The sequence below is a fragment of the Sus scrofa genome, chromosome 5, assembly GCF_000003025.6.
Source record: "Sus scrofa isolate TJ Tabasco breed Duroc chromosome 5, Sscrofa11.1, whole genome shotgun sequence".
In the NCBI taxonomy this organism is placed as follows: domain Eukaryota; kingdom Metazoa; phylum Chordata; class Mammalia; order Artiodactyla; family Suidae; genus Sus; species Sus scrofa.
Window position 1 is genome coordinate 101019743 of NC_010447.5, and position 27179 is coordinate 101046921.

At 37.0% G+C, this 27179-nt stretch overlaps 1 protein-coding gene across 8 annotated transcripts in view; it reads right to left on the reverse strand.

The window, feature by feature from the left end:
* The window catches only part of PTPRQ (protein tyrosine phosphatase, receptor type Q), a 294121-nt gene that overhangs the window by 232718 nt on the left and 34224 nt on the right, over window positions 1-27179 (reverse strand). For 6 of the 8 annotated variants that reach the window (XR_002344354.1, XR_002344353.1, XM_021093066.1 and 3 more), the window contains 7 exons: window positions 26307-26404; window positions 13574-13739; window positions 12272-12532; window positions 3978-4123; window positions 3068-3179; window positions 2181-2407; window positions 130-199 (listed from right to left, as the gene is read on the reverse strand). Coding sequence is in view for 6 of the 8 variants with exons in the window: in XM_021093066.1 (XP_020948725.1) it covers window positions 130-199; window positions 2181-2407; window positions 3068-3179; window positions 3978-4123; window positions 12272-12532; window positions 13574-13739; window positions 26307-26404 (1080 nt within the window). In the remaining 2 variants the exon portion in view is untranslated. Of the gene's footprint in view, window positions 1-129; window positions 200-2180; window positions 2408-3067; window positions 3180-3507; window positions 3667-3977; window positions 4124-12271; window positions 12533-13573; window positions 13740-26306; window positions 26405-27179 lie in introns of those variants that run through there. The other 2 variants (XM_021093065.1, XM_021093069.1) reach the window with 2 other exon arrangements.

Sequence of the window (27179 nt, forward strand, 5' to 3'; positions counted from 1 at the left end):
AAAGTAATAGAATGGCCATGCTGTTGAAAATGTTACGCATTTGGTGCCAGATTTTTGTTTATATCCCTGTTTATGTTAAATGACAAAACCTCCTGAGTTAATTTAGAACAAGTGATTTCAGAAAATTACCGCTTTCTGCAGTTTGGAAGAGAAATGGGTCACTAAACACTCCAAGGCCAGCACTGTTTTCAGCAGCCACCTAGAATAGATCAAAAGAATTATGCTGAAGCTCTGTATTCTATAAACAGAGCCACAAATAACAAAACTTTGATTTGTCCGTAAGATAAATGGCAAAGGTATTTTCCCCTCTGATTCCTCCATCCTGCCAAAGTGGAAGGCAAATGGAGGCTACTCCCTATTTCCATCTCCCTCAAAGGTATGTTTGCAAGGTGGTTTGAATCAACAAACTTCTTGGATTTCCAGTGGAGAAATTCTTCATCAAGGTTAATGTCTATTAGTAGTAATAACAATTTCGGCTGAAATTTATTAAGCAACGTGTGTGTACCTAGAAATTGACTAGGGATTTTGCACATCTCATTTTATACACACAATCAAAAGATGAGGTATTACTGTCAACACTTTACTTATCAGAAAACCAGCCGAGAGAGGTCAATTAACTCCCCCGAAATCACGCAGGAATAAGTGACACAGCCAGAATTCAGTAGAATTTGTGTTTATTACTTTCTTAATTTTTTTATTACATTTATTTCTAAAGCGTTCATTTCTAAAGTTCGACTTCTTTCTATTATTTTCATTCTATAAGACACTATGATTATTTCTGCAAGGAACATGGTGTCTTACTTTAGAGTTTACAATCTAATTAGGCAAATGAGTTCAAAATAAAAATGTTAAACATTGGGGGAAAAAAATCGAACTCCATACCCATGGATCTAAGCAGAATTGGGTTGGCTAAGTCACCTTTCTACCCGTAATAGCTTCTCATATCACAGTGAATGTAATCTTTTTTATTATCCTGAAAAGCATTTAACAGATAAATTAATCTGCATGTGTGCTTGTTGATAGAAAATACCTGCACTGTACGATTTAGAGACGTCAGGAAAAGGGTGCCCACTCTCTAACCCATGTTTCTGCAGAAAAAGAGCTATCAAATATTTGGTTTTGACCACTGCATCAGTAAAAGTTTGTTTTTTTCCTTTACTGTTTGGGGAGGTCCTCACTCGTGGTATATGCTCTCCTCTTCTTATTGTGTTATTTGATAGTGCCAAGAGGCATACTTGCAATGATATTTTTAAAAAAACAGGCAAGTATCTATCTCATCATTTCTTTCCACTTAGATGGCCATCTCAATTATGCGTCATCACATATTTATGCAGCCTTTATAGACCATATATTTACAGAACTATTTTCTCTACAGTCAAAACTCTAAGAACATATTGATAGTAAGTTGAAAATAGGGAGGAATAAGAAGATACTTGCCGTCTTCACAAACCCCTGGAAATAGCATGCATATCTCCTAATTATAAACATCTCCATATGGTCTAACTAATCTAGGACCGCTCTTTATGTTAGTGTTACTTACTATTTAAATAAGATGTTCTTAGATTTTGTATATTTAACATTGCAAGGGCATAAAAGTCTTTATAAACGTAAAAGATGTAATAAGCAGTCAGGAATATTTGTTGAATGGAAGCGAATCAAATTCATTGTTCTTTGAGAAACTGGTACTTTAGAAATTTTTGAACCAATATCCAGTATTTCAATAACAGACACAGAAATATAAGATGATTAAAAGAAAAATAGCAAAGCTAACTTTAAATTTGATGAAAAAGTAGAATACACGCATGTATAAGGCCTAAATTATTAGATTTAAATTTTATTTTTTAGAAGTATTTAATGTTTTTTTTAAATAAATAAATTATGTAAATATGCATAACAATGAAATGAGATTAATATGTGTTCAGGTTTTAAAAGCCCACATGGGCAATGAGGCCAAATGACCATTATTCAGTCACTTGTAGCATTTAGTTGCAAAGGCTCGACCTGGTAAGAAAAAGCTCCTTCACTTTTAAAATGAAAGAATTATTTTGGAAGTTCCTTAGTGGTGCAGCGTGTTAAGGATCTGGCCGTGTCACCGCAGCTGAGGAGCTTCCTCATGCTGTGGGCACAGCCAAACAGAAGAAGAGAAATATTTTAATACTAATTGTTTACAAAATAATTACCTTGATTTCATATGTTGTTCCAGGATTAAGATTAGTAAGAAGAACTTCCAGACTGTCTGGCTTTGTTCTAACTTGTGTATATGCTGCTTGCATCCATGGACAAACTTCCTTATATTTCACAATGTAGGATATAATCCTCCCGTTTGGATTTGGCGGTGTATTCCAAGACAGAAGAATCCCAGCAGAGCCGACTCTTTCCCCTGCTAGGAAGACTGGAGGCCCTGGTTCTATTTTTTAAAAAAATTCATGTTGTTAAGAGGTCAAACAACAATAATATTTTTACAATCATATGTAAGAAAAGTATTTATAAATTGTAGACTTTTGATGTTCCCAAAGACTAGTGGTCTCATAAGTATGAGTTTATCCTCTCTAGAAATCTGCTATCAAGAGAAAAAAAAAAAAGGTTAATGCTTTGGGGAATACCAAAAACATTCCTTCATAAGAATGTAAAAAATGGAATGCTACTAACTACATGCCAAATATATTTCTAATGCCAAATCAACTTTAAGAAACTTGCTTGATACAAGGCTTAACCACAAAAACGAAGAAAACAAGAACCAGGCTTACAAATTAAATAATTCTTCCAGGGCAAGTATAGTGAGCTTATTCCATGCTTTGTATTCTTTAAATACGACCATTAACAGTCTATCTGATCCATTCATAAACAAGTATAGAAAAATTATCTTTGCTCCTTGAAAGTAAAGGAAGATAAAGAACCAGGAGAACGCAGGCTCTAAGCAGATCACTTTCTTAAGTTTCCATTTTGCTTGAATTACTAAATTGTTTTCATGCATACAATGCATATACTGCCAATGTAGTTCTACCCAAGAGATCTGTAATGGTTCCAAACACATTGTTTAAAAAGGTCATGGAAAACACACACTTACTTGTCACATTTGTTGTCACTGTTCTGCTAACCGGGGAGCTGTATGTTGTAGCAGAAATGGAAGAGATGGCTACGTTGTACCTGGTACCAGGAACAGCACTGGAAACATCAACCTACAACACCAAGAAGAGATAATTACGTTAAAATGCTGAAACGCAAGGAGGCTGAAGTAAGAAATCTATCACAATGAAAAAGCAACACTTCACAACTTAACTCTGCACTATTTAAGATATCACAATATGTTCCCTATTACTGTAAAATATAAATTTTTATAGCACATAGCTATTTATCAAATAACAATAAAAACTTACAAAACATACTACATTATCAAAGACTAAATCAGCATTTCTATCTCTCCTAGTTCATCACCACAAAAAACAACTCTTTAAGAGTCTTTAGAAATCTACAGTCCATTGGTTTTTAAGTGTGTGTATAAAATACCTGTGTCTCTGAAGTTCCAATAAAAAGTAAAAGAAAAATGATAAGAAAATCCATCATTATTACATTTTTCAGGCAGTAGAATCACATTGATGGCTCTAGAGAGAAATGCTGCCTGCATTAATGATTTAAAGACAGATCCTCCTGGCAAGTACACAATTAATGAGCCTGGATTACTCAATAGCTCTGCCCTTTCTTTGTTAAACTATTCATGAACCCTTGGATGGCTGGCTGTAGGTTCAGGGTAGGCTTAAAAAAAAGAGACAGAGACGTTGCCAAGGTAACAGCCCAGTCCACCACTGTGGAAACGTACACTCATCAATTCAGCATCAGTGTTTATGTCTTCACCTTACGCTTTTCAAAAGTTGCAAAGGAGTAAGTTTTCATGGTGGATGAGTTTCATAAAGAACTTTCCTCTTTGGACCAAATATAAATACAAGCAGGCTTGGCAAGCACGATAATGAAAACTATACCTGATACTCTCCACCTCCGAGAAGTGTGATAGTAACAAAGCCACTGTCAGGAACAAGATCCACGTGGCCAGAGGGAAGGCTCCAGTGCAGAGAAAAGGAAGGTGCAGAAATACGTAAGGCTTTACGTTTCTTGCGTTTTTCTGGTTCTGATATTGAAAAAGAGAGGTTTAAAATAGCTATTCTTAAACCATCAAAAAATACACCTACAAATCAGTTGCCTAAGGGCCAGGTTTCAAAACAACCACATTGTCAGAAAGCCTCAGAGCCTTTAAAGTATCTCAAGCCCTGCGCAGGTATAAGGCATGTATATCTTTAAGTATCTAGTTTTTAAGTTTAATTATCAAAAATAATACAACATTTCACGAATCTGTTTCTGAGGATATTCCTTACTGACTAAAATCTGTTGGTTGACCAGATTATTTTTTAAAGTGAATCATTTTAAAGACAAGTTAAGTACATATTATTTAGTCAATTTGAATTGAATCATTTTAAAAACAAGTTAAGTACAAATTATTTAGACAATTACCTGGATATTTATCAAACAGAAGATACTTAGGAAAAAAAAAAAAAAAGCAAAATCTGCCAAAATTGTTAAAGGTTAAGTATTTCTGATGAATATTTAGTTAGATGTTCTTTTAAAAGTTTTCATATTGGAAATGGGAAAAAAAAAAGGTTTTTAAACAAGCAGAAATCGTGCTAGCCATTTCAACCATATTTTTCTCCTTTGCTACACTGTTTCCAAAATTTTGTGTATGCTACCTGTTCCTACTTGAAGGGAGTTTTCTACATAAAGTTCTTTGGATTGGTCAGGTTTGCACTGTTATCTTTAGTGCAGATTCCGACAAACAATATAGGGGGAGGATGAGAGATTATGCAGCTAAGCAAGTGAAAAACATCCTGCTACAGATCCAATCTAACGCTATTTCCAAAAGAAAGGAGTCTGGAATTAGTCATTCAACTCCATTTAACATTTTAAAAACCTCCTACCAGGGATGATTTGAAAATGGAATAGAATACGCATTTCCAAACCACACTGGTAAGGCACACTGCATAAAATAGATAGCTTAACAGGTCAGTTTCTTAGTTTATTTGGTGGAGGGTGGGGTTGATATACTTTTAAAATGGTTTTTCTTTGGTTGCTTGAAGGTCATAATTTAACTGTCTTCCTAGTGCCCAAAGCTAACCTTGATCAGTTAATTTTCACCATGACATCCTCAAGTGCACAAAGATTCTCTTTGGGACACCCCCAAGTTGTCCATGTAGTGAGCTGTGCAGTTTCATAACAATTCTTTATAAATACTGTAGACCTAAGGTGAAAGATCAGAGAAATACCCAGTCTGTGATGGACAGAATTTCTTTACTGTCCACAGCCACTGGCATTTTTCCTGGATGATTCTGCACACCAAACTGTGTCGTACGTATCCTCAAACTTGGGAGCAAAAAGCTTGATTCTCTTTACAGCTCACATTAAAATGGACAAAAGTCTAACATTATAGAAGTCAACCACTACTCACGCTTCCTGATTTATGTGAAGGCTAATATTATTTCTTCAAGAGTCCTAGAAAGTAGCTAACATTCATGAAGCATCCAAGAGCTTCATGACAAAACAAGAGCTTGGACATTGGAAGAAAAATGAAGATAGAAGTGAAAAGCTGCTTACTGAGATGGTGGTGAGATAGGATGTAGTTTCCTGGACTGTGGTTTAAAGTTACGCCCTGAAGAACTCTTGGCCAAGGATGAAGTATGTCTCACCAAGAGGAGGAAGGACATATTTGTCTGGAAATTTGCCAATCTGATAAAAAGGGAAGGCCTGGAAGCTTCAGGACAGTTTAGCAATGACTTTTCAAAGCAAAGTAGATAGAAGCCCTGGAAAGAGACAGACTTTGATGTGACTAAGGAAGGCAAGCCTGGTTGTGCGATAATTTAAGAAAGAACAGTCTGATGATCAAGTGGGCAACAAAAAAGATTTAAAAAATTTTTTCCCCTAATTGCAATGGGAAACATTGAAAAAATTTAAGCAGAAAAGCAATCTGATTTTTTTTTAATTACTCTGGACTATAGTAGATGAATTGGAGAGAGGCAAAAATGGCAGTGTGAGGCCAATTAGTAGAATACAGTGGGAGTCTGAGCAGAGAGAAGGGAGGCTTGACCTCAGGAAAAGGTCGTTGAGATGAAGTAATGCTTCAGTCATTGGAAAGAGTGTAGCTTCCTGGTGTGAACCAGGAGATTCAATTAACTGAAGTAGGTCCCATAGTAAGTACATGATTTGTAGTTCACGGAATTTAATCTCTGAAAAGGTAGGAAAATATGAAGCAAAATATTATTGTCAGTCTAATTGTTACCAACCAATAAAAATCAGATTGTGAGGTGGATTTGGAGTTCTGAAAGAAAAAATATCACATTGTGTTCAATTTTATTAGGTCTAGCAAAAGGAATTTTTGCTTAATAACTAGGCTTAGTTATTTTTCTCAAATAGAATTTTCCAAAAGTTAATCCTTAGTACCCTAAATTCCTAGAATTTAGTATATGTCCTGCTATCAAATCACTTTGCCAAATAATGCTTTTTTTAAGTTAAACAGCTTCTTTTACTGCAGGATCACTCGGAACCTTAAATATGCTAAAATATGTGTCCCGTGGTTCTCTGCACCATTCAATAAAAATGTAATGTGAGCCACTTTAAAACAAAAAGAAACACGTAAAATCAACTTTGATAATATTTAACACAATATATCAAAAACATTTCACATATAATGTAAAATTATTAATGAGACAGTCACTCCCTTTTCACACTAAGTCTGAAATTCCACATGTCTTTCATGCTTTGAGCACGTTGGAACTTGGACCAGGCCCGCTTCAAGGCTCAAGAGTCATGTATCACTAATCACTACACACAGGACAGTGCAGATCTAAAGCATCTCCCAACTTTCCCCTTGGCATTTCAGTAAATTTACCACAACCGCATTTTGAGAAGCTGAGAAAACAAACAAAAGACAGACCCTGTGTTTGGTGTCTACATAGGAAAACAGCTCAAAACACTTAAAGGTACCTCACAGACAAAGTTCTGATACAAACTATGGATTAAACCTTAGAGACAGAGTAAGAAGAGATTCAATATTGAAGAGCAAGCTTTTTGCGGGGCTCCTCCATCAGTTTTAATTCTGAAGAGAATGTGTACAAAATGAGACCACAATGCTAGACCTCAGCACACACACAAAAGAGTTGCACAAACGCATCGGAATGGTACTCAGGAAACAGATGCCTCCAATGGACAGCTATGTCCCATCATGGTCATTATCAACTTTATTTATACGCCTACGTACCAACACTGTACAGTACAAGCTTTCAGTATTGCCTTAAATCCTTTCATGTCATAGGTTGGGCATAATACACGCTCTGACTGAGAAGATGGAAGACAGACACAAGCGTAAGAAGTAATTCGTGTCAAGTTTACGACACACTCGGCACTTGCAGGGCATCTTCACTCATTGTGTGATGTCGCAGCGGTGACAAATCACAAGCAGCTATTACGATTACTGCCATTTAAAAATGAGAAAACTGAAGAACAAAGAATTTAAGTAAGTTCATCAAGGACTCAAAGCTAATAGATAAATGGCTGAGGCAGGATTTAGGTCCAGGAGCAACAGCAGCAGACGGCTGGGTCCATTCAGCATGGTGTCTTACCCCTTTGATCTTCGCAAAGTGGATTATGAATAACAGCAGATCAAAAAATCCTAAATGGGAGTTCCCGTCGCGGTGCAGCGGAAACAAATCTGACTAGGAACCATGAGGTTGCGGGTTCAATCCCTGGCCCTGCTCAGTGGGTTAAGGATCTGGCGTTACCGTGACCTGTGCTGTAGACCGCAGATGCGGCTCGGATCTGGCATTGCTGTGGCTGAGGTGTAGGCTGGCGGCTACAGCTCTGACTAGACACCTGGCCTGGGAACCTCCATATGCCATGGGTACAGCCCTAGCAAAGCAAAAAAAAAAAAAAAGTCCTAAATGTATTAACATTCGAGAGAGGATTCAAGCATTAAATAGAATTATTTATAATTTTTCTTTCAAGTCTAAGATTATCAGTTGAAGTGACCTCCAATTTAAATTTAAAGGACTCCATCCAAATACATCCTATGTCAAAGCAACACATATTAATCAAGTTCCTATAGCTCCCTCATACTTTGGAAATGGGTGAGGTACACATTATAAATAAAATAAACATCGTGTAATAAGTCAGCATCACTTTGGATGCCACAAATGTCTAAAAAGTATCACTTTTGTCAGGGGTACTGGTCACAGGACCTAGAACTGGACAACTGGATTCAAATCCTAGCTTTGCCACATAAATTAAGAATTTAGGCAAAATTCTTATCCTTTCTGTACCTCTTTAGTCTCATCAATCTGAGGATAATTTCCTACTCCACACATTGTTGTGGAAATAAAGTAAGTTAATATATGTAAAGTGCTGAGAGTGGTTTGAACAAAGCAAGAGCTTGGGAAATGTAGGCTGGGATTCATAGCTATTGCTGTTTCTGCTGTCTTTCTCTGTAAACCCTGGCCACCTCTTAGGAAAACCTCGACATTACGTCTTTTGCATTTCTCAAGCTTTAGTTCCCTCCTCCTAGCCACTCTGCTCAGCATTGCTACATTATCATCACTCTCTCCTTTATAAAAATACGGCAGCAACACCTCTTTCTCTCCAGAGATCTCCATCATTTCCCATTTCCTTTATTAGCTCCCCTCCCACCTCACTGCTCTCCATTATCTGCCTATCATCTCTCGAAACCGTCACTCAGCCACATGATCCAAGCAGAGCATGATGTTCCTGCTATTTCACAAAGTGCTCTCTCCTTTAACCAAAATGACCACTAATGTTCGATATTATCCACGAAACTCTCCTGGTAGTGCCATTACATTACCTTGCTCACTTTTTCTCTGACCGAATGCTAAGTGAGCAAATCCTGCCACTCAGAGTAGCCACACTATCTCCTTGACTTGTGCATAAGTGAAACATTTTATCTATTTATCATATTTGTTCAGCCTTTGCTCAATGGTCTCTTTGAGCTTTCTGTCCAACCACATAGATCATTGCTTCCCACAGACCTGTTGCCAATTTCTGGCAATTTCTGGACTTACGGGGATTTCTAGAAAATAATTTTGATTGTCACAATTAAGAGAACACCTATTGGTATCTAGTGGGCAGAGGTCAGGGACGGTGATAAACATCCGAAAATGTACAGGACTGATCTCCACAAAAGAAAATCACTCAGCCCAAAATGTCAATAGTGCTGAGGTTAAGAAGTCTTACCATAGATTAAAGCTTCTACAGTGGGTCCAGTTTTAATATTTTTGATTGTATAGTTTACTTATTGCAAAATTCTGAAGAAAAAGACATTCAATACATCATTTAACACATGCTTTTTAAAGAAAAGATGTGGAGTTCCCGTCATGGCGCAGTGGTTAATGAGTCCGACTAGGAACCATGAGGTTGCGGGATCGGTCCCTGCCCTTGCTCAGTGGGTTAACAATCCGGCATTGCCGTGAGCTGTGGTGTAGGTCGCAGACACGGCTCGGATCCTGCGTTGCTGTGGCTCTGGCGTAGGCCGGTGGCTACAGCTCCGATTAGACCCCTAACCTGGGAACCTCCACATGCCGCGGAAGCGGCCCAAAGAAATAGCAAAAAAGACAAAAAAAAAAAAAAGAAAGAAAAGATGTATTTTTGTTATATAATATAAAATTGAAGTGTAATAAGGTGTTTAAGAGCAGTAAGAAATCTCAGAGATCATCTACTCCAAGTTTAACTAAGTAACTTGCCCAATAGTACACTAGCAAGGGTCAAATCCAGGAATGAAGTTGGTGCATGAATTTTAAACTCTGCTTGCTTTACATTATCACTAGCATATTGCTAGTATAAAAGATACAGAGATTAATGACCCCCCCATTATGTCCATATTCTAAACCCTGGAATTTGTGAATATGCTGCATTACATGACAAAAGCGAATTTATAGCTGGAATTAAGACTATGAACCTTAAAACAGAAAGAGCAACCTCGATTATCCAAGTGGGCTCAGTTTAATTGCAAGACCCTTAAAAATGGAAGATAGAAGAGTATAATGAAAAGTAATGGAGAAAAAAGGAAGGAGAGAGCTGAAGCATGAGTGCAAGTCAGTTATCCTCTGTTGTCTTTGAAGACAGAGGAAGAGGATCACAAGCCAAGGAATGAGACATCTTCTAAAGCTGGCATCAGTTCTCAGCTGACAGCCAGCAAGGAAACTGTTACCGCAGTCCTCCAACCACAAGGAACAGAATTCTGCAAATGACCTGAAAGATCAAAGAAATGGATTTTCCCCTAGAGAATACAAAAGGGAACACAGCCCTCTCAATACCTTGATGTTAGCCCAATGAGAACTACCTCAGAGTTATGACCTATAGATCACTGACAATAAATCTGCATTGCTTTGAGGCACAGAGCTTGTGGCAATTTGTTGCAGCACTAATAAGAAACTAATGCAGTGGGACAACCAGACTGAGTTATCATCGCATATCTGCTTTGGGTTGTCTGTCAAATCTATAGCCTTAAAAAAAAAATCACTAAGAGTAATCTCTTATTAATGCAACCTTGTTGTCCCCTGAATGATTTTAGAAATCAATAGGTATAACAGCTTCATTTGGATATAAAAATGATGGTTCAAAGTACTTAGACTAGGATTTTGTTCTCTCCTCATATAAAAACAACAAAATCTTGCACTGTTGAACTGTTTACAGTTCCACAAATATGCTACATTCATTTACACCTCCTTGATTTTGCACAAACTGCTCCCTCCCTCTGTGAATCCTCGTTGCCACATACCCTACGTGTCCTCTAGTCTGATTAGAAAACTCCCTATCCTTTGGCAGACATTTACAGCCCAGAGAGACAGCGCTATTCATTTTATGAAGGTAATCATTCCCTTTTTTTTGTTCCACCACAATCAATTTGAGTATAATTCTATCACTTCACCTATTAAGTTGACTTATATGTATTTCCACGCTTGTATTCTTTACTATTCTCCATACACTTTAAGACTATGCTTTTCATGTGTATAGCACATAATAGAATATGAAAGACAAAGAACATGTTTTTAGGAGAATGGACGATCTCCAAATCAACCACTTAATTTCACTAGCTGGACCTCTCACTTGTTTAGTATTAGCTACATTTATTGTGCACTGACTATGTGCCAGATATCCAATTTAAATCTTACATATATTACCTTAAAAATCCTCAGAATAACCCAGTAAAATGAGTGTTTTTACCCTCTGAAATGTTTTATAGAATGTGACATTGCAATTCAAAAAAATGCATTGAAATTTTATCCTGATAGCCAATAAGCACATGAAAAAATGCTCAACATCTCTGATTATTAAAGAAATGCAAATCAAAACTACTGTGAGGCACCACCTCACAGCAGTCAGAATGGCCATCATTAATAAGTCCACAGATAACAAATGCTGGAGAGGGTGTGCAGAAAAGGGAACCCTCCTGCACTGTTGTTGGGAATGTAAGCTGGTACAACCACTATGGAAAACAGTATGGAGGTACATCAGAAAACTAAATATAGAACTACCATATGACCCAAAAATCCCATTCTTGGGCATCAATCTGGACAAAAATTTCCTTGAAAAAGATACATGCACCCGTATGTTCATTGCAGCACTATTCACAATAGCCAAGACATGGAAACAACCTAAATGTCCAATAAAAGATGAATGGATTAAGAAGATGTGGTATATATACACGATGGAATATTACTCAGCCATAATAAAGAACAAAATAATACCATTTGCAGCAACATGGATGGAACTAGAGACACTCATGATAAGTGAGGTAATTCAGAAAGAGAAAGACAAATACCATATGATACCACTCATCTCTGGAATCTAAGATATGGCACAAAATCTAAGATATGGGGGAGGAGTGATATTGACCAGGAGTCTGGGGTTCATAGATGCAAACTCTTGCCTTTGGAATGGATAAGCAATGAGATCTTGCTGTATAGCACTGGGAACTATATCTAGTCCCTTGGGGTGGAGCATGATGGAGGATAACGTGAGAAAAAGAATGTATATGTGTATGTGTGACTGCGTCACTTTGCTGTACAGCAGAAAGTTGACAGAAAGTTGCTGTACAGTAGATGTAAGCCAACTATAAAGGAAAAAATAAAAATCATTTAAAAAATTTTTTAAAGAAATTTTATCCTGAACGGTACAATATGCAATACAAATGTGAATATTTTTAATATCAGAAGAATTTGCCTACCTGCAATGACACTGATAAATGTGCCAGATCCTTCAACACCTCCTCTCACTCGATGAACTGTGATGTTATACATTCCACCTGGAGTCAGATCTGTAACTCTGTGCTCCGTCATCCTTCCCCAAATAAGATATTCTTTTGCAAATGTTCTGTTTGATATATAAATCATGTAATGAGTGAAGTTGGTCTCTGCTGCATTCCACATTAAATTTGCAGAAGATGTATTCACAGCTTTCAAGGTTAAGCCACATATCCTAGATGGTTCTAATGAAAAGGTAAATATATGTAAACAAATATATGCATATGTACACACATACATAAAAATGAAGCAAACCTAAGTAGCATAATTTAAACATCTATGTAATAACCCTTGAATATATTTGTGTGTGATGTCCTACATGTTCAGCCCTGCACGTAGAGAAACAGGGTATTATATACATGAGTTTCAATTTAAGTAGTACATTAACATCCTCCCTAGTTCCTAAGCATCTTTCCTTGATCAATTATAAACCACTTCTGATAGACATTCCTTCAGAATTGTGCCTTCTGAGTGCTCATAACCAGAAGAACTTTATATGATCCAATTATACATTCGTCAGCTACCACTTAGCACTTCATCTAGATGTTGGATGAAGATGAAACAGAACAAATAAACTAGAAAAGGAGTCAGGGCTGAAGTGAGGACACTTTTAGACGTGGTTCTTCTGGTTACATCAGTTTTCAGCCTTTCTATATTGCTGCATTTTGAATCCACTCATTGAAAGAAGTAATGTACTTTCTTGCATTATCATGTGGTCTCCACTGAGAGGGGACCCTGAAAACCTCACCGACCTTCACAGGAATTTTTGGTGACAAACACTATTACTCTACCCCACTCTGAAACACTGTGAAGCTGATTTACAAATGAATTTACAAACATCAGGGAATAGAAAATAGAAGTTCTCTGTTTATCAAATCACTACCTCAACAGAAAATAAACTGAATTTATATCATTACATATTTATATATGATATACGTGTATATCTATACATATATTTCACACATGATACATATGATGTGTGTGTATATATATAAATGTTTCAGATTATTAAAAAAACTCTATGCAGTTCCCAATATATTTAGAAATATAAAAACTTCTAAGTTCACGTATTTCTTGAACATTCTCTTAATCATGTTCTTATGATGATCATCATTCCTTGATTAACAGGCTTTATGTTTTAAAATAGCTTTAATTATGCTGAGTCAAAATACTTTCAGTTCTTATAAAACTATAACGCAAGGATTTTATTTATGACATTTCCTTACTTGTAGCCACTTTTTTCACTACAGATACACTGTAATCTTTGTCTCTAACTGTCTTCACATGGAACACGTAGTCCATCCCCGGAGTCAAATTCTTTGCTTTGGCTTTGGTGCCATAAACAATTGCTTTAAACAGCTTTTCCTTTCTAGATGTCATACAATAGGATATCTAGAGGAAAACAGAAATAAATTCATGCGTTTCATGTTTTAAAAAGGATTTGTCATAAGCTCCATACTAGTCACATAACACAAATGAAGATTGTAAGGTAGAGGTGTGATCCTTCCCAGCGTCATCAAGGAGTCATTTGGAGCTACTTCAGACTGAACAACCTAGTGAAGTTCACACAGTAGGAAGTGTGGACTGATGTAGACGTTTACATGCTAAAAAGACCAACAGTCTTCAAGTGTTTCTAAATTTCATATATATACATAGGTATACATATATGATTTATTTGCATATATTAGATACAATTGGGACTCATATATATCATATCTGCTGCTCACTTGAAAACAAAAACTGCTTTGGAAAATTTCATCTATGTCCACTCTTCCAATTCCATGTAAGCAGAAGACTAAAGGACATGAAAGCAGATATCACTGAAATCCCAAGTCTCTAACCTCGTGGACGTCATGGCACAGCTTTCTCCTGGCTGCCTAAGGGATAGGAAAGAGAATGCTTCGGTCCACCTCCCACACTCCAGCTAAATGAGGAAGGCTCCACGTGCATCGCTACCATAAATGGAGGGGACTTGGACAGAATGACACACTCCTGTTGGAAGCAGACCTCACACTCATGTGGCTGGCTGATCACAGAAAAAGGAAACTGGGTAGACTTGTGGGACAGTCTGCACACCCACCTTTGCCCTGACAAAGATGCCAAATCTAGCATGGGTCAAGGATGACCATAGAGAATGATCAGGCTTGAAGTGTATAAACCATTACCCTACCCAGGAAGGCTGTAGTCTGTGCAAAAAAAAAAAAAAAAAGGTTGAGAAGAATGCAATGCCAGAGGGAAGAGCTGAGAGGAGCTGGAAAAGACCGAGCTAGAGCTGGGTCTGTCATGCCAAGGCGGTGGATAGTGGGGATAACCCCGGGCTGCTCCAGAGACCCCACAAATGTGTCCCAAGAGAGGGCCTCAGTTTATCTGGGGTACTGCTAAACAGATGTCTTTGGGAGCCAGTCAATATCAGTCGAGGGAGTAATGAAAAAACAGTGAGAGAGACAACAATGAAGATAAACACCTGGCATAGAGGACGCACCTCAATTTTTTGTTGAATGATACCACATTCTATGCTGCTTCATCCTTCACTATAACTATCTTTCATTATAGCCAATTATTCATTAAGACTTTGAGAACTGGCAATGCCTTTAGAAATCTTCCGTGGGCTGATCAGATGGTTACAACACCACAGGGATCTTTAACTCATTAAGAGCCACGTGTAACAATCTTTACTCTTCTTTACCCCACATCTCATGTTGCACAAGAAAAAGAAAGTAATCATATTAATTTTATAAATAATTCAAACGACGTTATGCTTTTAAAACCCCTTGTCATGTGGTAAGAGTCAGAGAAACAAATTTCCTGGGCAGACGTGTTTATCATTGTCCTGTGGGAGAGTGTTTTGTTACTGAAGAAAGATAAGCATGAGGTCTAGAAGCATATCATTGCTTATTGATGATTTATAAGGTGTCACTGGAAATTACCTTGCTTGCCTGCGTATGGGAAGATAGGAATAGTGAGAGAATGCTGAGAACTTCTGCTACGAAAAAAGATGTTAGGAGAAAGCACCAGGTAGCAGAGGAAGAATCATCTTAACGGAGTGCTAAGTTTAGACATACAATGAATCATACATAGCAAGGCATTAATGAAGGGGGAAAGGAAAAGAAATTGACAGCAGCGATCTCATGATAAAACTACATACATTTTTTTAAATAAATTTGTAAAATAAAGGTTTCTTTGTTTCCCCAACTGTGTGGACTTCAGATGACTAACAGAAACTAACTGCAAAAAACACAGTTTCTGTATTTCTGCTTTTAAAGCATGGTTTGAAGACCTGGGATGATTAATTTTAAATGATTAGGAAAATGATCCCAATTAGCAAGTACACTTTGCTAAGCAACCAGTTTACTGTTGCTTAACTCATTAAAATTTAACAAATAATCTCATTGGTTAAGAATGAACAGAATAACCATTAGTGATATAATGTAGTTAATAAATATAACATGAATCCTAAAGATTAATACGATTTCTTAAAATAAGTTTCACTTAATAAGAGATACATAAATTACAGCCTCTGAAAAAAGGATGTTCATATGAAAACAGCAAAAAGTAATTCTAGGGGTATATATTTTATCTGAAAACAAATTTATGGCCTCAGTTAACCTCAAGGAAAGAACATTTTTTTTTAGGCATTTGCCTTGAAATATGAAAATTAGGAGAAACAGACAAGGGAAAAAAATAGACGTTTTGTAATTAACATGATGAATGCCTAGAATTTTCTCTAAAGAATACCTACACTAAACCTAGGAACGAATTAAATCATTCTAGAAAGGATAGCATATGTCATGAATCATTTATTACTCAAGATGCCCTGTCACTGAATGCCATTTACAATGACGAACAGAAGGCTCCCTCCTGACTTTGTGACCGTGCGTGTGTAGGATATCCTCTCCTCTTTTGCACAAGTCTGAATCCTACCCCTTCCTCAAAGTTCATCTCAAGTTCCACCCTTTGATGCTAACTGTATTCTGTACTGACACCCTCCCTCCATAATCCCTCCAATCCTGTATGAGAACATTGCTACGTAAAGTTTTTTTTTTTTAATCATCAAGTATTTATTGAACATCTGTTATATGGAAAACATGATTCTAGGTACTAGGTATTTCAAGGTAAACAAGAGAGAAAAGGCTTCAGATTGTAGGGAAGTTTCATTCTAATGGTGACACCTAACAAGTAATCAGGTGAGCTCTTACCATGGCCAGGAGTTCAGATTTGAAAGGCAATGGAAATCTAATGGAGTTTGTTAAACCAACGAGCAAGCATCTCTCTCCCTCCCTCTTGCTCTTCCTCACCCTCTCCTCCTGTTCTCCTTCCTACTTTCTCTTTCTGGCTATTATGTGCAAAGCAGATTATAAGGAGATCAAGAATGGAAACAGAGCTCCTTGCTGCTTAGAGGTTAGGATTTGGTGTTATCACTACTATCTATGGCTTAGGTTCGACCCCTGGCCTGGGAAATTTTTGCATGCGGAAGGTATGGCAGGAAAAAACAAACAAACAAACACTGGAAACAGATCAATTAGGATGTGAGAAGCTATCATCTGTTACCTAGGCTGCTCAATAAGAAATGATAGTCACTAGGAGAGAGTGGTGTGGTGGAGGTGGAAAGAAGTGGATGCAGTAAGGAGTGATTTTAGAGGTAGAGGGGGCAGAACCAGCTGATGGATCGAGGGCTCAGGGAGTGGGAAGAATTGAAGATAACTGAGCAGATGATTTCAGAACAGTGACCTTTCCCAAAATGGGAGGAGGTGGGTTACAGTCACAAGGAATAGGTAGAGCCCTGTAAGCCATGGTAAGGAATCCTTTAAGCACAAGAAAGACATTTTAGTGGAATCTAAAATATGGCACAAATGCACCTATCTACAAAATGAAAACAGACTCAGACACATAGAGAAGAGACTTGTGGTTGCCAAGGGGAAAGGAGAAGAGGGAGAGAATGGGATGGACAGTGACTGTGGGGTTAATAGATGAAAACTATTACATTTAGAATGGATAAGCAATGAGATCCTACCTTAAAGCACAGGAAACTATATCCAATTTCTTGGGATTGAACATGATAGAAGACAGTGTAAGAAAAAGTCATACAGATGTGAGTGATCATTATACAACTACAGATGTGATAAATTCATTTGAGTAATAAAAGAAAAGAAAAAGTCACACACATATATGTGACTGGGTCACTATACTGTATTGGCACGACACTGTAAATCAACTGTATTTTAATAATAAATAATAGAGAAAAACATGTTTTTGAATTTGCAAACCAAAGGCCTCTTCCAGTGTGCCTCAATTCTGAGAATTTGCTCACCAATAAAGTAAAACATAGTTACAAACAGAAATCTTTAAAAAAAAAAAAAAAAAGGATGACATTTTTATTTTACATTTAAGAAAGAGCACTCTGAAGGCTGTGTGGCAAGGGAAAGAGTAAGGAGGGATACTCATCAAACTAAGCTTCCTCGATTGTGAAATATGAACTGTGAAAACTAAGAATAGAAAAACTAATAATTCGTTCACTCAACAAAATATTTATTGACTTCCACTACATGTCAGATACTAATCTCAATAACAGCAAACATCTGCTTTGCACATAATAACCAGAAAGAGAGAGAGAGAATAATGGTAAAAAATGGTGACCAGAGCAGATAAGTCCTGCCCTCACAGAATTTGCACAGAAGACCACTTGCCAAACACACGATCTAAATGAACAATTCTATGTAATAACAGTAATCGTCACTGACAGATGAGGAACTAGAACCACAGAGGATAAAAATTTGCCCATGGTCTCAAGACAGAGGTGAAGTTAGGATTCAAAGCAAGGAATTCCAGGGCTTTAATCCTTCTACTCCACCTCACTGCCTATCATACCGTGTACAATCTCAGTAAACTGAACCTAGGCATGTGTATCAAAGCTGCATCAAATTAGTGTTTTCATTTTCTTTGGGTAAATACCCAGGAGAAAATTGCTAGATTATGTGGTACTTCCATTTTCAATTTTTTGAGGAACCTGTACACTGTTTTCCCTAGTGGCTGCACCAGTTTACATTCCCATCAATAGTACACAAGGGTTCCCTTTTCTCAACATCTTCATTAACACTTGTTATTTGTTGTCTTTTTGATAGTCATCCTGACAAGTGTGAGATGGTACCTAATTGTGGTTTTGTTTTGAATTTCCCTGGTGCTTAGTGATGCTGAGCAAATTTCAGGTGCCTTTTGGCCATCTGTATGTGTTCCTTGGAAAAAATGCCTAAACAGGTCCTCTGCCCATGTTCTAATGGATTTTTTGTTTGTTTGTTGAGTTTTTAACATATTTCAGATATCAACCCCTTATCAGATAAATTATTTCAAATATCTTCTTCCACTTAGGAGGTTGCCTTTCCATTTCATTGATGGATTCTTTGCCTATGTAAAAACTTTTAAATTTGATGTTGTCCCATTTGTTTTGTTTTTGTTTTACTTGTGTGAGGAGATAGATCCATAAAAAGAAACATTGCCAAGATCAGTGTCAAAGCGTACACTGCCTATGTTTTTTTCTCAAAGTCTTATAATGTCAGGTTTTACATTTAAGTTTTTAATCCATTTTGAGTTTGTATATGGTGTAAGGGGAAGTGGGTTCATTCTTTAGCATGAAGCTGTCCAATTTTCCCAGCACCATTTATTGAAGAGATTATCTTTTCCCCACTGTGTACTTTTGAACCCTTTGCTATAAATTAATTGACCATATAAATGTATGGTGGGCTATTTCTTTCCATTGATCTGTGTTTGTTTTTGTGCCAGTACCATACAGTTTTGATCACTGTAGCTCTGCGTATAGTTTGAAATCAGGGAGCATGCAATTTCCAATTTTTTCTTTCTTAAGACTGCTTGGCCATTCATGGTTTTTTGTTGTTCCATACAAATTTTAGGACTATTTGTTCCATTTATGTGAAAAATGCCACCAGTATTATGATAGGCATTGCATTGAATCTATAGATTACTTTGGGTAGTATGAACATTTTAACAATATTAAACTCTTCCTATCCATGAACATGCTATGCCCTTCCATTTATTTGTGTCATCTTCATTTTCTTTCATCAGTGTCATACAGCCTTCATAGTAATAGTCTTCCACTTCTTTGGTTAAATTTATTCCCAGGTTATTTTTTCTTTTTGATACAATTCTAAGTAAAATTGTTTTAATTTCTCTTTTTGAGAGTCCAGTATTAGTGTATAGAATACCGCAGATTCATGCATTACAACTTTTTATCCTGCAATTTTACTGAATTCATTGATTAATTATAATAGCTTTTTGGTGGAGTCATTAGGGTTTTCTATATATAACATCATGTCATCAGCAAATAGTAAAAATTTTACTTCTTTTCCAATCTGAATGCCTTTTATCTCATTTATGTGTCCAATACTGTGGCTAGGACTTTCAATACTATGTTGGCTAGAAGTGGTGGAAGTGGGCATACTTGACTTGTTCCTGATGGTAAAGGAAATGTTTTTAGCTTTTCACTGTTCAGTTATGTTAGCTGTGGGATTATCAAATGGGATTTTTATTATGTAAAGGTATGTTTCCTCTACACTCACACTGTTCAGACTTTGTATCAGAAATGGACTTTGAATCTTGTCAAATGCTTTTTCTGCATCTATTGAGATGATGATGTGATTTTGAGCCTTCATTTTGTTATTGTGAGGCATCATATTGATTGATTTGTAGATATTCAACAGTCTTGTATCTCTGGGACATATTCCACTTGATCATGGTATATGATCCTTTTCACGTATTGTTGAATTTGGTTCACTAATATTCTGTTGAGGATTTTTGCATCTTTGTTCATCAGTGATATTGGCCTTTCTTTTTTTTTTTTTTTTTTTTTTTTTTGTAGTGCATTTATCAGATTTTAGTATCAGAGTAATGCTGACTGCCCAGAATGAGTCTGGAAGCATTCCTTCCTCTTTAATTTTTTTTGAAGAGTTTGATAAAAGTAGGTGTTAACTTTTCCTTAAATGTTTGGTAGAATTCACGTATGAAGAAATCTGGCCCAGGGCTTTTATTTTGAGTTTTCTTATTACTGACTCATTTTTATTACTTGTAATCAGTCCATTCATATTTTCTGTTTTTTCCTGATTCAGTCTTGGAAGATTGTATGTATCTAGAAATTTATCCATTTTTTATAGGTTGTTCAATTTGTTGATGTATAATTATTCATACAGAGAATCATAAGCTCTCATGATCCTCTGTACTTCAGTGTGGTTGGTTGTAAATTTTTTCACTTCGGATTTTATCTGGACTTTTTTTCTTGATGAATCTAACTACAGGTTTATCAATTTTGTTTATCTTTTCAATGAAAGAGCTCTTAGTTTCACTGATTTTTTTGTTGGTTTTTGAGTCTATTTCACTTATTTCTGCTCTGATCTTTATTATTTCTTTCCTTCTACTAACTTTGGGCTTTGCTTTTCTTTTTATAGTTCTTTCGGGTATAATGTTAGACTTTTTGAGATTTTTCTTGTTTCCAGATGTAGGCCTATATTGCTACAAACTTCCCTTAAAAAAATACTTCGGCTGTGTCCCATAGATTTTACAATGTTGTATTTCCATTTTCATTTGTCTCCAAGTATTTTTTAATTTTCTCTTTTTCTCATTGAACCATTGGTTGTTTAGCAGCATTTCGTTTAACCTCCAGGGATTTGTGTTTTCTCCAGTTTTCTTCTTGTAATTGATTTCTAGTTACGTGATGTTACGGTCAGAAAAGATGCTTGATATGATCTCAATCTTCTTTAATTAATTGAGACTTGTTTTGTGGATTTACATGTGATCCATCCTGGAAAATGTCTGTGTGCAAAAAGAGCGTGTATTCTGTTGTTTGGGGGTAGAGTGATCCATGAATTCCATCCAGTCTAATATGCAATTAAAGGCCAATGTCTCCTTATTGATTTTCCATCTGGATGCTATATTCATTGATATAAGCAGCATGTTAAAGTCCCCTACTATTCTTTATATTACTATCACTATCTCACTTGAGATAATATTTATGTATTTAGGTGCTCCTTTGTGGGGTGCATAGCTATTTACTATTGTTAAATCTTCCTCTTGGATTGACTCCTTGATCATTACATAATGTCCTACTTTATTCCATTACAGTCTTTGTTATAAAGTCTATTTTGTCCAATATAAGCATTGCTACCCTAGGTTTCTTTTTATTTGCATGGAATATCTTTCTCCACCCCCTTATTTTCAGTCTGGGTGTGTCTTTAGAGCTGAAGTGGGTCTCTTGTGGGCAGCATATACATGGATCTTGTTTTTTCATCCATTTACCCTATGTCTTTTTATTGAAGCATTCAGTACATTGGCATTTAAAGTAATTATTGATAGGTATATATTTACTGCCATTTGCAATTGTTTTCTGGCTATTTTTATGAATTCTTCTTAGTTCTTTTCTTCTTCTCTTCTTCCCTTCCCTTGTAACTTGTTGACTTTCTTTAGTGTTATGTTTGTATTGCTTTCTCTTTATTTTCTGTGTGCCTGTTATATATTTTTGGTTTGTGGTTAGCATGAAGTTCATGTCATATAACAACATATATACAAGAGTCAATTTTAAGTTGATAGTTGCTTAAGTTTATGGCCTAAAAACACTACATTTTAACTAGCGCCCCCACGAGCATTCAATGTTTTTGATGTCATATTTTACATCTTTTTCTGCATCACTTCCCTAATTATTTTAGATACAGCTGATTTTACTACTTTTGCCTTTAAAACTTCGTAGTAATTTCACATGTGGCTGATCCACTACATCTACTACATGTTTGCATTCACCAATGGAATTTTCCCTTTCATAATTTTGTTTCTGGTTATGGCCTTTTCTTTTGCATTTAAAGAACTGCACTTAACAATTCTCATAAGGCTGCTTTTAGTGGTGATGAATTCCTTTAGCTCTTGCTTGTCTGCAAAACACTTTCTCTCTCCTTAAATTCTGATTGATAAACTTGGTAAGTGTTCTTGATTACACTTTTTTTTTCCTTTATCATGCCCGTCCCTTTTGGCCTGTAAAGCTTCTGCTAAAAAATCAGCTGATATCGTCTGACGAGGGTTCCGTTGTGACTAGTTATTTTTCTAGCTGTTTTTAAAATTTTCTCTTTAACTTTTGATATTTTAATTACAATGTGTCTTGGTGTGGATCTCTTTTGGCTCATCTTTTTTGGGAGTCTGTGCTTCCTGAATTTGGTTGTCTATTCACTTCACTGGGTTAAAGTTTTTTTTCAGTCATATTTCTTCAGATATGTCTACTGGAAATTTCTCTCTTCTAAAATGTAAATATCGGCATGCTTGACATTAACCAAGAGGTTCCTTAAACTACAGTCATTTTTTAAAACTCTTTTTACATTCTGATGAGGTGATTTCCACTACCCTCTCTTCAAGACTGTGGATCCATTTTTCTCCATCTTCTAATCTGCCATTGATTCCCTCTAGTGTATTTTAAATTTGAGTAACTGCATTATTTAGTTCTGACTAGTTCTTTTTTATATTTACTGTATTTATATTTTTGTTGAAGTTATAACTTTAGTTATCCATTCTTCTTAGTTTGGTCAGCACCTTTATGACTATTACTTTCAATTCCTTATTTGGTAAATTGTTCATCTCTATTTCATTTAACTCTTTTTCTGATATTTTGTCTTGTTTTTTTGTTTGGAACATTTTCCATTGTCTCCTAAATTTGCCTAACTCTCTGTAATTGTTTTAATGTATGTTGTATCAGCTACATCTCCTAGTCTTAAACATGGTCTTATTGAGAAAGGGTCCTGTGATGCCCAGTGGCACAATCCTCCCTAGTAACCAGAGCCAGATACCCCAGGAGCATCTCCCATGTGGGCTCTATCTGTCTGTCCTCCTTTTGTAGCTGGGACGTGATTGCTGCAGGCCCGCTGTTAGTGGGACTGGCCCCCAATGTGACTGGCTGAGAGGATCAGCTGCAACTATTGCAGGCGCACTGGTACGCAGAACTGCCCCCTGCCTGAGTGGAAGCTGCATTGGAGGGGCCTTGGCACCAGCCAAGTCCACATGCTGGGTGGGACAGGTTAGAAGTGACTTTGGAGAATCTAGCCAAGGTGGGCGGCTGGGCAGGGCTGACCATCAGAGAATACTGGGGAAGGGCATGTGGTAGTGGTTAGGTTGGCTGAGAGTGACAGAAATGGTGCCTGCCAGCACCTGGCCAGCTATGTGGAAGAATAGTTTTTTAAAAAACTGCACCTGCCAGCACTGTCAACCCCAGAGAAAGTTCCACCAGATCCCTGACCCTCCATTCCACACCCTAATACTAACACTAGTCAGTGAGTCTTCTTTTCTATGACCTTGCTGCTTTTCAAGCTGCTTCCTCTGTACAGGACACTCAGAGTGAGGAAGTCTGTGTGTGAGCCCTTCCAGAGCAGATTTTGGATATCCCATGGTCCTCTGGTTCTCCTGGACATAAGCCGTGTTGGTTTTCAAAGCCAGATGTTCTCTTCTACCCAGGTGCAGGTCCCTCAGGCTGGGGAGCCCCACAGGGGGCTTGGACCTCTCAGCCCTCAGAGGGAACCTCTCCGAATGTGGAAGCCCTCCCATTTCTGGATCACCACACTATGGGGGTGAGTTCTGACTAGACTGCATTTCTGTGCCTCCTACCCATCTCAGTGTGGTCTTTTCTTTAAATCCTTGTTGTAGAAAATCTGTTCTGCTTATATTTAGGTCATTCTCAAACAGAGTTATTCTATATGTGGTTATAGTCTTGTGTCTATGGGAGGAAGTGAGCTCAGGATCTTCCTACTCCACCATCTGGATTCAGACTCTGTAAAAATCTCCCTATTTTAAAACCTGCTAATTAGCAAACTTAATTCCATCTGTTATCTCAATCCCCCTTTGCCGTGTAATATAACATATTTCAGGTTCTGTGAATCAGGCTGTGGGTCTTTGGAAGGCCATTATTCTGTCCAGGACATCTCTGCCTTTAGTACCAGCTGTTACAAACAAATGTGAATATTTTTATGTCTATCATATAATGACTATTAACTTATTTCTCTTATGAACTGTAATTAAGAAATTCATACTCAAATATAAAACCCAGATGTACTAATTAACTAATTGCAGTTCACTGCAAATTTGATTACTCTAGTTGTTTTAGACTATACTGATTCTATAAATTATTAATTTTATATCATTTTTTATTTATAGGAAACGCCTTTTTTGTATATGCTCAAATTCTAATTACTCTATAACCTCCATCACGCATAGACCTGCAGACACCATTTTTACATGACATACGCCTATAACTACAGTTGACTGGAATCGGACTGGGTGTCTACAATTTGGAATAATCATAGTCTCTTCCTTTCTCTGGGGCTGATAATACAGCATTTGTGCTTAGAAGTTGTGCATGCCACTCTTCCACTCACCACATAGATTGCTTAGCAAAGGTGGTCTTCAGGAAAAATAAATAAATCAAAATAAACCAAGGCTGATGAGCAGAAGGAAAATAATCCCTGGAGTCTCAATAGCCTTAAATGTCCAATCCCAGCTCTTCCCAACACCCAGTTATAGTCTTTGCCTTGGTCTCCTCAAGACACCCTTTCATTAATACACTTTTATTTCTTAAACTATTTCAGGTTGTTTTCTGTTGTTTACAGCTTAAATTACCATCCCCTACCACTATGGAAGTACAGAAAACTTGTTTGCCCCTGTAGACTACAAAACTATAGTTGCTATCCCCAGCAACTTACTCTTTCTCTAAACCATACAATATAGGGTGTGGGGTGTGTATATGTCCTCATGTGATGCCAGGTTGCATTATCAACAAAACGCAATGAAAACAAATGCATATACTTCACAGACACAGTTGAAAAGTGGCTTATCTGTACACATTTCTCTTCTCCCCTCCAGGCTGCAAGTCTCCACTCTCAGCTACATCTATAATAAGGGAGTTCCCGTCGTGGCGCAGTGGTTAACGAATCCGACTAGGAACCATGAGGCTGCGGGTTCGGTCCCTGCCCTTGCTCAGTGGGTTAACGATCCAGCGTTGCCGTGAGCTGTGGTGTAGGTTGCAGACGCGGCTCGGATCCCGCGTTGCTGTGGCTCTGGTGTAGGCCGGTGGCTACAGCTCCAATTCAACCCCTAGCCTGGGAACCTCTATATGCCGCGGGAGTGGCCCAAGAAATAGCAACAACAACAAAAGACAAAAAGACAAAAGACAAAAATAATAATAATAATAATAGGATAGAGTTTAAAGGTAGCCTGTGGCACACTGCTTGGCTTTAGCTTCTGGAATCTTTGCTGTGGCCAGTGCTGTCACGGAAGCACTATACTCCAAAACCATCATTCCTTTTTTTACTTTCACGTGTTTCATATGCACATGTCTAACTCCATTGACAACCCAAACTCATTTAAAGGCAAGTACCAGCTTTTACTCAAATCTGACAACTTCCCATGACAAATTTGTATCTTTAAAGTAACAAATAGAAACATTATGAGTTCCCTGCACGGCTCAGTGGTTAATGAAGCTGTCTAGGATCCATGGGGATGAGGGTTTGATACCTGACCTCTCTCAGTGGGTTAAGGATCCAGTGTTGCTGTGAGCTATGGCATAGGTTGCAGACACAGCTCAGATCCCACCTTGCTGTGGCGTAGGCCAGCAGCTACAGCTCCAATTTGACCCCTAGCACCTGGGAACCTCCATATGCTGTGGGTGCAGCTCTAAAATAGCAAAAAAAGAAAAAAGAAAAAAGAAGAAAGAAAGAAGGAAGGAAGGAAGGAAGGAAAGAAAGAAAGAAAGAGAGAAAGAAAGAAAGAGAGAGATAAACAAAGAGAGAAAAAGAGAAACATTACTCTGAAGGAAATACTTAAGAGTAAAGGAATGGTTCCATAATTTTTTAAACTATTAACATAAAATGAAGGACAAAAAGGAGTGGAATAAAGGCCTCAATAAACATCAAGGTTGCCTGGCAACAACTTTACCTGAAACTTTTCAAAGCCTCCATGTGGGAGTTTCCAAGACAAATATACTGTATCTTCTTCTTGTCCTAAAATCAGCACATCTGATGGTGGGTCTGCATCTAGGACAATGAAATAAGACACTGAAGTTATATCTTTAAACCTTTTTTCTATTATCATGTTATCTATACTGGACTGATAACCTAGACTGTCACACTATGGAAGAGAGACAGGATACAAAGGTTTTTCTAGTCAGTTTTAGCCCCACGTGATCCTGTGCACTCTACGAACCCTGGGTCTCAGTCTCCTCATCTCCACCATGGAAGGAAAAAAGGAATAAATTCTTTTCCACAATAAAATTATATGAAGTATGAAGTATGTATCTTCATATTTATTTTTCTCATAGTAGAATTTTAACTTAAATTTTGTGTACTGCATAAATTTAAAAAAATCTAGCTCTCTTCTTTATGTTTCAAATGGCTTTCCCCTTTAAAGATTTTATCTAAGATTCTAGAAACTTACTGTTCAAATCAGTAGCATGTCTTTATTTCTAATTTATATTTCAAAATGAAATGTATTTCTCCTTAACTAAAAGAAATGTAATATTAAAATTTTATTGCAATAAGCTCAGCTCTAAAATTCAATTTTTATATGAGATTTCTTTTGGTCCTTACATATATATTGATTTCTGTTTATTAGAATGCAATCCAGTGGTAGATTTAAACCTGAGTCACTGATTCACAGATCTTTTTATTCTATTTTTCCTTTGATGCATATTCCATTTCAACTGGAACTAATTTACTATTCCCCCATATTCCCATAATACATTTTAGATACATTTTGTATATTTACTATTTTTCCATCTACTTATAAATGGATTTGAGATAGCTTTCCAAG